General features: G+C 38.9%; 1 protein-coding gene across 3 annotated transcripts in view; it reads right to left on the reverse strand.

The window, feature by feature from the left end:
- PCSK5 (proprotein convertase subtilisin/kexin type 5) overlaps positions 1-12,132 on the reverse strand; it is a 458,329-nt gene that overhangs the window by 268,195 nt on the left and 178,002 nt on the right. For all 3 annotated transcript variants that reach the window (XM_035709909.2, XM_025423285.3, XM_025423284.3), the window contains exon 8: positions 2,103-2,315. In XM_035709909.2, coding sequence (XP_035565802.2) covers positions 2,103-2,315 — 213 coding nt within the window. The remainder of the gene's footprint in view (positions 1-2,102; positions 2,316-12,132) is intronic.

Consider the following 12,132-nt stretch of genomic DNA (forward strand, 5'->3'; position numbering starts at 1 on the left):
GAAATATGGAGGTGCAAGGAGTTCCAATTCTTTACAACAGTTGGAAAGATGGCCGGCCTGGCCTCCCAGGATGCAGAAAGCCACCCCGACCTCAGGGACACTCCTGAGTGGCTCTTTGCACCAGTGTGGTATGAGGACCTCATGAGATGTCCAGCATCTCATCTCCATCAAAAATCCATGAGGCTGGAGAGGATTCTACTTGCCTTTTATAGATGCCCAAACCCAGACTCTGTGAGGTTCCCTGAAACAGCTACCAAATTTCCTCTCCCATTTATGGTGATCTAGAGATTCAGGCAAAAATAAAGAGATTCTAAGAGCTGGAGGAGAAAAATTACTAATAAATTGCTGCTGTGAAAATAGGAGACAGAGATCAAATAGAAGGTAGAGACAAGTATGAGTTAAATATCTAAAGTGGGTTAGTAAAGGTTCTGGTATCAGAAAGAGCAAGTAGGGAAAAAGTGAAGTCTATGACTGGATCTACCCAGTGAATGGATCGTTCTGTCCTCCCCTGGGAGAATACTAAATTGCCACCTGTCACTGGGGGGCGGGAGGTGTCACAGGAGCTACCACAGCATCAGAACACGATGAGGGCCCGGGAAGGTCAAATCTAGGGAGTAAATCTCACCTAAGGATTTTGAGGTCCCTCTCTCCACACTGTGTTCTCCCATCCAGGACCCGGAAAAATCTCTTTTGAGATTTTGCCTGCTGGATCATATATTTCTCTTAAGAAAGGCATTTATGGAACTTCACAATACCCTGTCGATGGCAACCATCCCACAAGCAAAAAGAGGAGTAAATGGGCAGAGTTGCTTTGAAGCCATGGCCAGTTTGCCTTCAGACTTGAGAGGTATAGAAAGAGAACTCTTCTTATTCCAGAGAGTTCCATCAGGATTTTTACAGTGCAGAACTAACAGATGCCACTCAGTTTTAGTGGACTGTGATGCTGAGTACTGAGAGATAAGCAAATTTGAGAGCAGAAGGGGTGCTCCTAAATTACAACAATGTCATAACGAGGGTAAAATATCATGGAACATCACTTTCCCATTATGAAAGCCAGGAAATTGTGAAACTTGTCATTTCTGTATTTTTTTTCCTTTTACTTTTTACTTTGTAAAATTTTACTTTGTATTACAGGATTATGTGTACTGATGAATGATGGAGGTACTTAAAGCTGGATTCATGTAACATGTTTTTTTAATACAGTTATTGTGGGGGGAATTAGAGAAAGATGGGGCAGATGGGATATGTATACGGGTAGGCGATTTCTAATTAAATCAACACAAAAAATGTAACTAAAGAAGCTAATAAAAAGTTACTGGAATCAAGAAGAACCAAATGGATGTGGATTACACGAAGGGAGTAATATTCTATCACCTGTATTTCCACTGCTGCATAAATGTCAGATGTGACCCAAATTTGCATGAGTCTCTAAGACTCGAGAGCAAGGTCTTAGCTAAATACTAAAAAGTATCAAGCAAAGCAGCTTAGCTCCATTTGAGAAAGACAGCCTGTGACAGTTTATAAAACTATGATCAAGAAAAGAGCAAAGCACAAAAGTGTTTGGAATTTAGCATCAGAGGCACAGGGCTGGGCATCCCAAAAGCCAGACCTTTCTTGATGGGTCAAGTAGTGTGCAAAGCACTTCTTCATTATTTTTTAATTACTCTACAAGCTATATAATCCTAAATGCTCACACTTTACAGGTAAGGATGTTGAGACAGAAAAAGTAAGTAATGTGTCTAAAGTTACCCAGCTTATAATAAATAGTTCAACAGTAAACAAAACACACATAGTCTGGTCCTGCGACCTGAACTCTTCATCAGTTTGCTGTCTGCACAGAGAGCAGGGCGCATAGGAACTGAAGCTTATTCATGTCTACGACCACATCCAATGCTGGAATGTACTGATCCAGACAAGCTTTTTCAATGAATTGGCAATAGAATGACATGTAAAAATACATGGACTGAGCAACTGGCTAACTTCCATCTATTACTCGTCTATTTCCACATATTACTTGTGCATATCAGTTTATGGTTCTTCCTCTGTGTGTCACAGTGAAAGATAAATGAATAAACCACGACAGACACTCAAATGTTACATACTATTTTCTTATCGTACGATTCTCCGCTGCTGTATGTGGTGGCCAGCGTGGATGAACACTCTTCCAAGTACCAAGGCTTCTTTCCACTCTCGGCTGTGCTGCTGATGGAAATGGTGTAGATGCTGTTGGTGTAGCCATCACAGGAACAGTGGTCTTTGCTCCTTCCACCGTTTCCTGAGGCCCAGACAAAAACAGAGCCAAGGCCTCTCCGCCCCTGTTCAGAAACAGAAAAAGTTAAATGATAGAAGACACAGATCATAGACTCCAGATGCAGAGCGGATCACTATCAACAGGGCACATCAAATATTTGTAGGAGGGGTATGGTGCTGTTTTAGTAATATGCAGGATTTAAGCTGGTTTTTTTTTTTTTGAGGTTAGAGGAGTTGCTTTTATTATATTATTTTTATTTAGAGAGAGAAAGAAAGAGTGAGCAGGAGGGAGAGGCAGAAGAAGAGGGAGAGAATCTTAAATAGACTCCATGCTGAGTGTGGAGCCTGACCCAGGGCTCTATCTCATGACCCTGAAATCATGACTTGAGCAGAAATCAAGAGTTGGTAGCTCAACTGACTCAGCCACCCAGGTTCCCCAAGAGGAGTAGTTCTTAGAAACTAAAATAATCTGGATGTAATGTATAGTCTAGTGACTAGAGTCAATAATACTGTATTGTTTATTTGAAAGTTGCTAATAGATCTTAAAAGTTCTCATTACTAGAAAAAAAATGTAACTATGCTATGCTTCATGAGGGATTTTTTTTTTCCATGAGGGATGTTAAACTAGACTCACTGTGGTACTCATTTCACAATATATACAAATATCAAAGCATTATTTTATACACATGAATATAAAAGTATATGTCAATTATCTCCCAATAAAAAAAACCCCTAAAATAATCTCTTTCACATGTCATAGCCATAGACGTAATGAGAGCACCAATGATGACAATAATAGGGTTAACATTCATCAAGTACCCACCAGGGACCAGGCACAATTATAATTGTTTTACATGAATCAGACTGAACTCTTCCAACTACCCTTGAGAATGGTACAAGGTTTGTTCCCATTATACAGAGGAAGACTTGAGCTACAGAAATTAAGAAACATTCCCAAGGTCATATGGCTAGGAAATGGAAGGACAAAATTTGAACTCACATGGCCAGACCCCAGAGTTGGAAATATTATCAGTATATTCCAACTATATAGTATTATCTATAATTACTATAGACCTATAAAATTATAGAACTCTTTATCCACGTGAAATGGGTGCTTTTATGCTTCCTCGGGTGACATATGAGCAAGAGGAGGTGTGGAGACCTTATGTAATTTATCCTTAGATCTCATCATTGGTGAGGAGCAAAATGAGGGATTATGTGCCTTCCAGAGCTATGTCTCTGCTATGTATGGCATGGACACTAATTATGAAGGATGTTAATGGAAGCTACCAGAAATAAAAGAATTTCAAGATTAAGTACGCTTGGGAAACTCTAAGTTGAGCAAAATGAAACAGGTTCCCCTATTGGATAACTTAATAAATGATTGCTCAATGCAAAATTCTAAGGGAGGAACAATCTGATGTTTTTTTCCAAACTTATTTGATGGTGGATACCTTCTTCAACCAGATCCATGAAACTTTTCTTACAATGCTAGGAGATAAGGTTACATTCTTTATGTGAAAACTTGGCATACACTCGCTGAGTTTCCTGAGGTCATAAAATAATTAAGGAGAAGAAGCAAAGTAGAACATAGATGTACTGAAGCATAATAACTATTTGGTTGCATAAGATAAAATCTTCAGAAGAAAAGAGAGAAGTTCACCAAAGTGAAGTGTATTTCTCTGAATAGTGACAGCTGAATCCCTCAGAAATTGTGCCTTTTTAAAACTAGAAGTCACATCGAATGACACATAGGCCAAATCTATCCTTTGGTAATTAAAGAGTGAGAACCAAAGTCACTAGCTGGTGACGGCTAAACCTCTTTCTTGCTTCGAGGCTTTTTGGTCTCAGGTGGAGGGAAAGTATTTGGGATGCTGTCTTGGAATTTCTGGTAAAAGAGCCAAGGAAAAAGAGACAACAAAGAATTTGAAATATCCTTGATAAACTGTCTCTGACCTTGAAACCTCAAGGAACAGAATATTTATGACACAATTTGACCTGAACATAGATTTCTTTTTGTCTTTCAATGTGGAAAAATGCAATATGATCACACAGGAATGGGAAAAATTCGTGAAGAGAGAAGGAGAGAAAGTTCTGGATGCTACTGCCACCAGACAGCTGGGTCTGGTTTACCATCCTTCAGTTTCTCACCAAAATATTCATGAAATGTACAGAAGGATGCAAAAATCACTAAGCCATCATAAATGAAGGATTTTGTTCAATGCTTTGTAAGTATCTAGAAATAATTATTCCTCACTCTGGTGTGGATGGCCAGATTGAGAAACTCCGGTGACTGACTCAAATAGCCTCACCTCAGAGACAGAATATCATAGCCAGAGAAGGAAGCGTCCAATTCACCACCAACATGTACCCTCTCTATCACATGCCGAAGGGCTGTGTCGTTGGCAAAAAGCATGGTCACATTGGAGCTTTACCTGACAGGTCAACAGAACACATGATATAATACAACCCCCCCCCCCCCCAGTTTAAGTGGCACTGTAACAGATAATAGATTAAGAACCATAAAACTGTGACAAAGCACGTATGGCACGATCACATTCATATACCTATACAAAATTAGGGCTGTGTGCCTATGTACAAAATTTGGTGAAAAGATCTTTAAAACATACTTGATCTTAAAGGAGTATTTGCTAAAGTATTTAGAAGGTATTTTTATGTTTACAAGGTAATTATAAATGGAGGATACAAAATGATATGATATGGTCGCAGTTTAGGAAAAAAAAAACGTATGTGGGCCTGTGTGTGTGTGTGCGCGCACACGCGTATACATGGAAAGAAGTTAATGTGTATAAAGTTATATGACTAAAGTTATCGTAAAGTGACAATGTAACAGAACTTATTTTGCTTGGTAAGATTAGAAAAGATTTCTTTTTTCTTTTTCATACCATCCTTCTATGACCATATATGATTTTTATAAAAAGAAACAAACACATTTATTCCCCTCTTAAGAGGGAAAACACAGGGCCAATTCTTAAGAGAGATTTTTTACTTTATGATTAAGAGGGTTTTACACTCGAAAGATTCATTGTGTATGAAAAACAGCAGAAACTAACATTTATAGAAACTTGTCATGTGTCAAGCACCATACACACGTTATTTTGCACAATTCAAGTCTATACCATCATTTTACAGATGCGTAAACAGGAGCTCAGAAATGCTCACGACTGCCAGAGCCAGAGCTTGAAATCCAACTGGAGCTAAAGCCTATGCCCTTAACCCTTAACAATAATCTTTTTTTTTTTTTGGGGGGGGGGCGGGCAAAGAGAAGGCTGGTGATTGCTGTACTATTTTTAGCCAAAGCTCCAGTGTCTTCATTGAAGTTTGGTCTTAGAATCTAAGAGCAGACCAGCTTCCAAGTTCTCTCCAGACCTGATGTCACGATTAAAATGAGAAAGAAAGAAAGCATGCATAGTCCTGAGCATTCTCAGGGAGAAGGAAGTAGGTTCAGATGCAAAATTCCACCTAGAAATCCCAACCTGACCAGGAATCCCTCAGAAGTAGGAGCACAGATCATTCTATCATGGAAGCATCCAGAGAGGACACCACTGTAAAGGAACTATAACATTATCATGGAGTCCTTTGGAGATCCACTGGGTTGAAAGAACAGTGGATTGCCACTGTCTTGGAAATGTCCTTCCAGATAGAGGTGACATCCTTCTATCAAACATAATTTGAGGGAATTATTTTACAGCTGGCCATGGTGAAGGAAGCTTCAAAGGACAGTATGAGATTGATAACCACCCAACCCCCTTAGGATGGAAGGAACCTGAGGTGTGGGGGTCATTGGAACCGAAAACAGGCTAGCAGAAGTTGAGAAATAATCAGGGGACATACCAACCCAAGGGGCCAGGGGAACATGTACTAAGACCTCAGTCTCTTTCTCTTTCTCTCCCATCTCTCTCCCAGAAGACAGAGGAACTGAGATCCCAGGGGGATCAGTATCCCTGAGCATGTTGCTTGTGGAAAGAAGGGGAGAAGGGATCTGGAGAATCTCATAGGAGACACCTGGCATTGTTCTTAAGGTATGTCATGTCCCCTCCCCTTTAAACTCTTATGGTGACACTTTAACTCCCAATGTGACTGTATTAAATACAGTGAAGATACAGCAAGAAGGTGGCATTTCTTAAGCTGAGGAGAGGGGCATCACCAGAACCCAACCCTGCTGGCACCTTGATCATGGACTTCCGGACTTCCAGCCTCCAGATTTTGAGAGAATACATTTCTGCTATCAAGCCACCCAGTCTGATATTCCGTTATGGCAGCCTGAGCTGACTAATACAAGGGTAGAGGGGGAGACAAAGGGTGGCCTGCCCCCATGGAGGCGAGAGAATATATAGATGCTGCCGCCGCACTATCCACCAGGCATTCTGACCTTTACGCATGTGTGTATAGTTTATGATTAAAGTCCCAGAAATAAACTAATTTGTGGGTTAAAAACACCATAAAGATCTATGCTAAAGATCTATGGGGTTAATCTGAAACAATTAACAATTCAAAGATTTATTTACTACAGATGCACAGCAGATTCCCATTAGTGTGCAATATTCAGAAAAATCAAAACATATGTGGTAAAAGAAAATCTGGACATTTCTCCAAAATTCAGAGTAATTTCAGAATTGAATCTTAATGTGGGCTGTAGGGAGAAGGGAAGGTGGGCAGAGTAGAATAAAGAGAAAAGACTCTTGAGGCACATATCTTCCCAAAGTGTATGGAATGATATTTTCTAGTTTGGTTAAGTATTGTGATTGCAACTGGTTATTTAAATATGGCTTTGGATGAAAAAAAGAAAAAAAATCTTCCAATTAAATTGGGTGCTAAGTTAAAAGTTGGTAAACTCAAGGCAAAACATTTTGTGAAATCCATAGAAAATCCATCTGACCAAATGCTATTTTTTTCCATTGTGTACTTAATTGTACATGTGTTTCTTTTCATGTATGCCTTACAAAAATCAACTTATAATACCCCATAATTGTATAACTAACGGCTAGAAAGGAACTGGATTTTCTTGTGGTTCCAGAGGTGAGAAAAGGCTACCTTATGCTGCATTACCAATTAAATCTTACACCTCAGGCTAGGTTTTGAGGTTTGATGGAACCAAATTTCTTTCTTTAAAATGGTGTGATAATTCTTTAGCCAATGCAGTTAGGTTTTGATATTTTAATATTACTTTCTTTCCCATATCGCCTAGAAAATATTCTTAAAGGGGCATGCATAAGTGACCAGAGACTCCTGAAATTTACAAAAAAAAAAAGTGGCTGGACACTGTGCTGGTGCTTTCACAAATATGAGTTGATTTAGGGCAACACCAGCAAGTAAGATATGTATTTTACAGATTAGAAAACTGAGTAATGCTAAGTAATATGTAAGCCATCAGAATTTGGAGGAGACAGGGGACTGAGGTCCCAACAAATCTGATCAGAAGACATGTATCTGTATGTGCCAACATGAAGAGACAGGACGATACAACACATGATGGGTAGGATGAGGAATGTTCCTTTATCTGCGATGTCTTCCATAGCCTGTGTGCCCAATTACCAAAACCCCTACAACACTCCAATCCCCATCTTTTTTCGATATTTGTTCTTTTGGTGAGAAAAGAGCACCACCCTCTAAGGAAGCTCTTCTAAACCTCGATCACAGATAAAGGGGATTCAGGCCAGAAGAGGCAGAGGAAAGACAAAGATAGCCACAATATTCGGTAGCTGAGATATGAAGAAAGAGCTGTTCATTTTTTTTAAAACAAAATCAATCATCTTTTTAACAAAATCAATCTTATTCTTTAATGGAGCAGGTTCATTAGCAGAAATAGGTCTGGTCTAGAAACATAATAGGCAAGACAGCAACAACACACTTCTGAAAGGTATTTGTAGCACTCCCACAAAATCTTCCAATATTCTAAAATATATATTGCTTTTTAAAGCTAATAACTCTTTGACTCTGGGGCACCTGGGTGGCTCAGTCGGTCATGATCCCAGAGTCCTGGTATTGAGCCCATGCTGGGTTTCCTGCTCAACGGGGAGTCTGCTTCTCCCTCTCCTTCTGCCTCTGCCCCTCCAGAGGTATGGTCATTTTCTCTCTCAAACAAATAAAATCTTAAAAAAAAATAATCCTTTGAAGCATTATCATCAGTAGGCTAGATGATTCACATAAAAACAAAAACTTCTTAAAGGTGATCTAAAATGTAATCCAAAAAGAAATACAATACATAACTGAGAACAAATCAGAAGCGGATGGTCACACAACTTCCAATGCCTTGGAGACAATTCTGGTTGAAGTTGGTGGGACAAAGTCTTTGGGAATGCACCAAGAGAATGCAGCCATGGTGCAGATTCAGTAAGATGTCTTTGGGAAAGCCTGGGATTTGTTTCTCTAATCAGTTCACTGGGGCAAGATGGGGACTGCGGTAGGGAAACTCAATACAGTTGACCCTTGAACAACTACACGAATCCACTCATATGTAATTTTTTTATATAAATACAGTACAACAGTGTAAATGTACCTTCCCTTCCTTACTATTTTCTTTTCTCTAGCTTACTTTATTGTAATTCAACAGTATATAATACATATAACATACAAAATGTATGTAATTGTGTGTTATCGGTAAGACTGCTGGTCAAGTAGTTAAGTCTTGGGAGAGTCAAAAGTTACACGTGGAGTTTTGACTTTGCAGAGGGTCAGTGTCCCTCATCTCTACATTGTTCAAGGGTCAGCTGTAAATGAGACTCATTTGAACCCAGGGTATCAAGTGAGCTACTCCCCACCAAAACACAAGGGAATCGAAGAAGACAGATAGTGAGATACTCTTAAAGAGTAAAATGAGATGTGTTCTTTGAGGGTTAGAAATCTATAGGTTAAGGGCTATTTAGGGCTATTTTGTCAGAAACAATCCTATGCCAAAATGGTAACTTTGTCAGTAGTGACTGTGGTGTCTTCCTTCACCCAGAAAATATGCACGTGCAACCCTTATTTCTATGATCTACTTACTCCGCAAGTCAGAGTGTCTGACATAAAGAGTATACAGGTTTCACTTAATTCTACTTCTCAGAATATTTTATTATTGTGCTCTAAGGATTATTAAGTTAAACAGAGGAACTATTTGAAGTATTTTTAAATCAGTTCATTCATTCATTCATTCATTCATTCATTCATGAGGGACAGAGAGAGAGGCAGAGACACAGGCAGAGGGAGAAGCAGGCTCCTTGTAGGGAGCCTGATGGGGGACTTGATCCTGGGGTTCTGGGATCTGAGTCAAAGGCAGACGCTCAACCACTGAGCCACCCGGGTACCCAACTATTTGAAGTATTTAAAAACCAAACCATCATCAATGATGGTTTATTTGGTAATTTGAGTGCAGCCATCAGCTCCTAATTCCTCTAATCTCCAAGCAAAAGTTCTAGGATTGAAAATACTTAACAGTGCTTCCCAAAGATGATTTCAACAGATAGCCAACAAATAAGAGTGTCCTCCAGCAACACCTGTTGATGGTCAACTCTCCTTTGGCCCCAGTGCCTCCCCACACTGATATTCTTAATCTTTCCACACCTGCTGTAGCTTGTCCACTGCCCAAATTACCATATAGCCCTAACTTGAATTTGGAGGAAGGACCGTCAAAACATCCATAGACTGACTTACAAAAAGTACTCCGTGGGCAGCTCTTCACTATTCTCATTCTATGCTACTTACCCTGTCCAAGCATGGTTGATGATTGAAAAAGACTGAAAATACACATACAGTTATTTTTTTTAAAGTACTAAAAGTGAGGTGGAGAAGCCTTTTGTGAATGGTAAGCTGTTTCTCCCCATTTTTGTCTTCCTACCTTTTCTTGTGTCATAGGACTTCACCCTCTCTTCCCCTCCATGTCAGCCTCACCCACCTTTTCCACTCCCCATCAAACTTTCTTCTGATTTGCTGTGTACACAACTGGTAGCTAAGCCATGTATCTTAAGCATTTTTCCATGTTCTGTAGGTTTTTTAATACATTGAAAATATCCGATGTAGTTATTAGCAATCATATTAGTTTTACCATGCACAAATGAAAAGCCATTTTATATGCATCACAAACATACCAAGCGTAGTCAACTTCCCTTTATGAAGGAATAGAGAACTCAATCTGTGATCATGGAATCAACTATTGGCGACAATAGATGCAAGCAAATCTGGCGAAATGATAAATACGTTTACACTTAAAAGCTACATTTGGGGTCTTTTTGCAACATTGTTCATGTTCTAGTACCTGAATGAGCAGCATTATGTCTTCAATTCAGGGAACCTAAAGGTAACTTTATTTGTTTTCTAAAAGGACACTTGGAATAAATAAAGGGCCAAAACTAGCATAAAAATTAATCAATTCTGTAAATGCAAAACTCCCTTAGACTCAGGTTCCTGATAAAAAGCTAGATTTATGTTTATCACGTAAACAGAAAACAATTTTTAAAAAACGAGCTGCTTATCTGCCAGAATATAAATTCAATATAACTTCAACTCACAAAACAAACAAAGAAACAAACAAAACAAAACAAAAAACAAAACTTCAACTCACTAAAGGCCTGGTAGGACCAATCCTGTCCTGGAGCTGCCTTTTCTTCAGGAGGTTGACACTGAGGATTTGTACAAATAATACAGCTTCTGACACTTTATCACCACAGTACACAATGGTGTGACCCTTGGCTCCCAATGACAGTATTACAACAGTGTAGATTTCTTTTACTTTATTTGCAAAGTATAACTGCAAGAAGAAAATCAATCTTTCATGGAGAAAAGGCAGACTATCTAGCAGGAACTAAAAACCAGGTACATTTACTAATGGAAATAAATATGCTTTCAAGAGAAGTATTTTATTCCTATTATCCTTTAGATATTCTGTACATTTAAGAATTTTTATAATGCAAATGTGGAGTGGAATAATGAGCTATGGATATTACTTAGAACTGGACACATAAGAGGTTCAGACGTTGAAATTTTAAATTCTTCTATCAGAAAACTAAGGAGATGAAGGTCGCAGAGCCAATTAGTAGCAGAGCTAGAACCAGATGGGTCCATTCCCACCTCGACTGAAACGCTCATGCCCAATGACTAGTACTGCCATGGGGTGTTTCTAAAAGTACATAATAACATGGTTTAGGGAAACCTGCTTAACAATAGTGTACTGGACAAAACAAAACAAACTTTTCTCTTCCTGCCTTATCTTATCTGCCAAATCAACAATTCCCAAATAATTGTCTATTAATATTTTCTCTATGGTCAATTCATAATGGTCAATCCTTCATTTTTTTTCTCAGGCCTTATCTTTCTTACTGACTCACTGAACCTCAGCAAATCCAAATTATTATTTACTTCTCTTCACTCCCACAGCCTCCAAGATTGGAGTCCTATTCAAGCTGTTTTCCCAGGACCTTAGGATCTTGAATACTGGCTGGGAGGAGGAACATGCAAATCAGGTTTCTCAATTCTTCATTCCAAGCAGCTATAACAATACATGCAAATCTTATATGCTCTCTGAAATAATCACAGTCAATACTTAACAGCACCAATGCAGCCATTTCAGGTACACCTACTATCCCAGCATTCCCATTTTGGGGAGAAAAAGAAGACCTACATAAGAAAAGTTTCTATATCTTGGATCATCCCAGAGCAAAAGCAAAATCAGGCTCAGGACTGTTTCAGGAGAGATAGGTTTATGAAACTGAGGACATTGATGATATTAACGTTCATTACCTATTATGAAACTGCCCAGAAAGATACCACACCTTTAAATTTCTGTTAAAGGAGTAAAATTTGAAAGATTCCTTTCACAGAGGAAAAAAATATTTACTATGAACAGGGGCATGAATGGAATTTATTGTAAATGTTTGGAAAGGTGTT

Source organism: Canis lupus, chromosome 1 (assembly GCF_003254725.2).
Source record: "Canis lupus dingo isolate Sandy chromosome 1, ASM325472v2, whole genome shotgun sequence".
Taxonomy (NCBI): domain Eukaryota; kingdom Metazoa; phylum Chordata; class Mammalia; order Carnivora; family Canidae; genus Canis; species Canis lupus.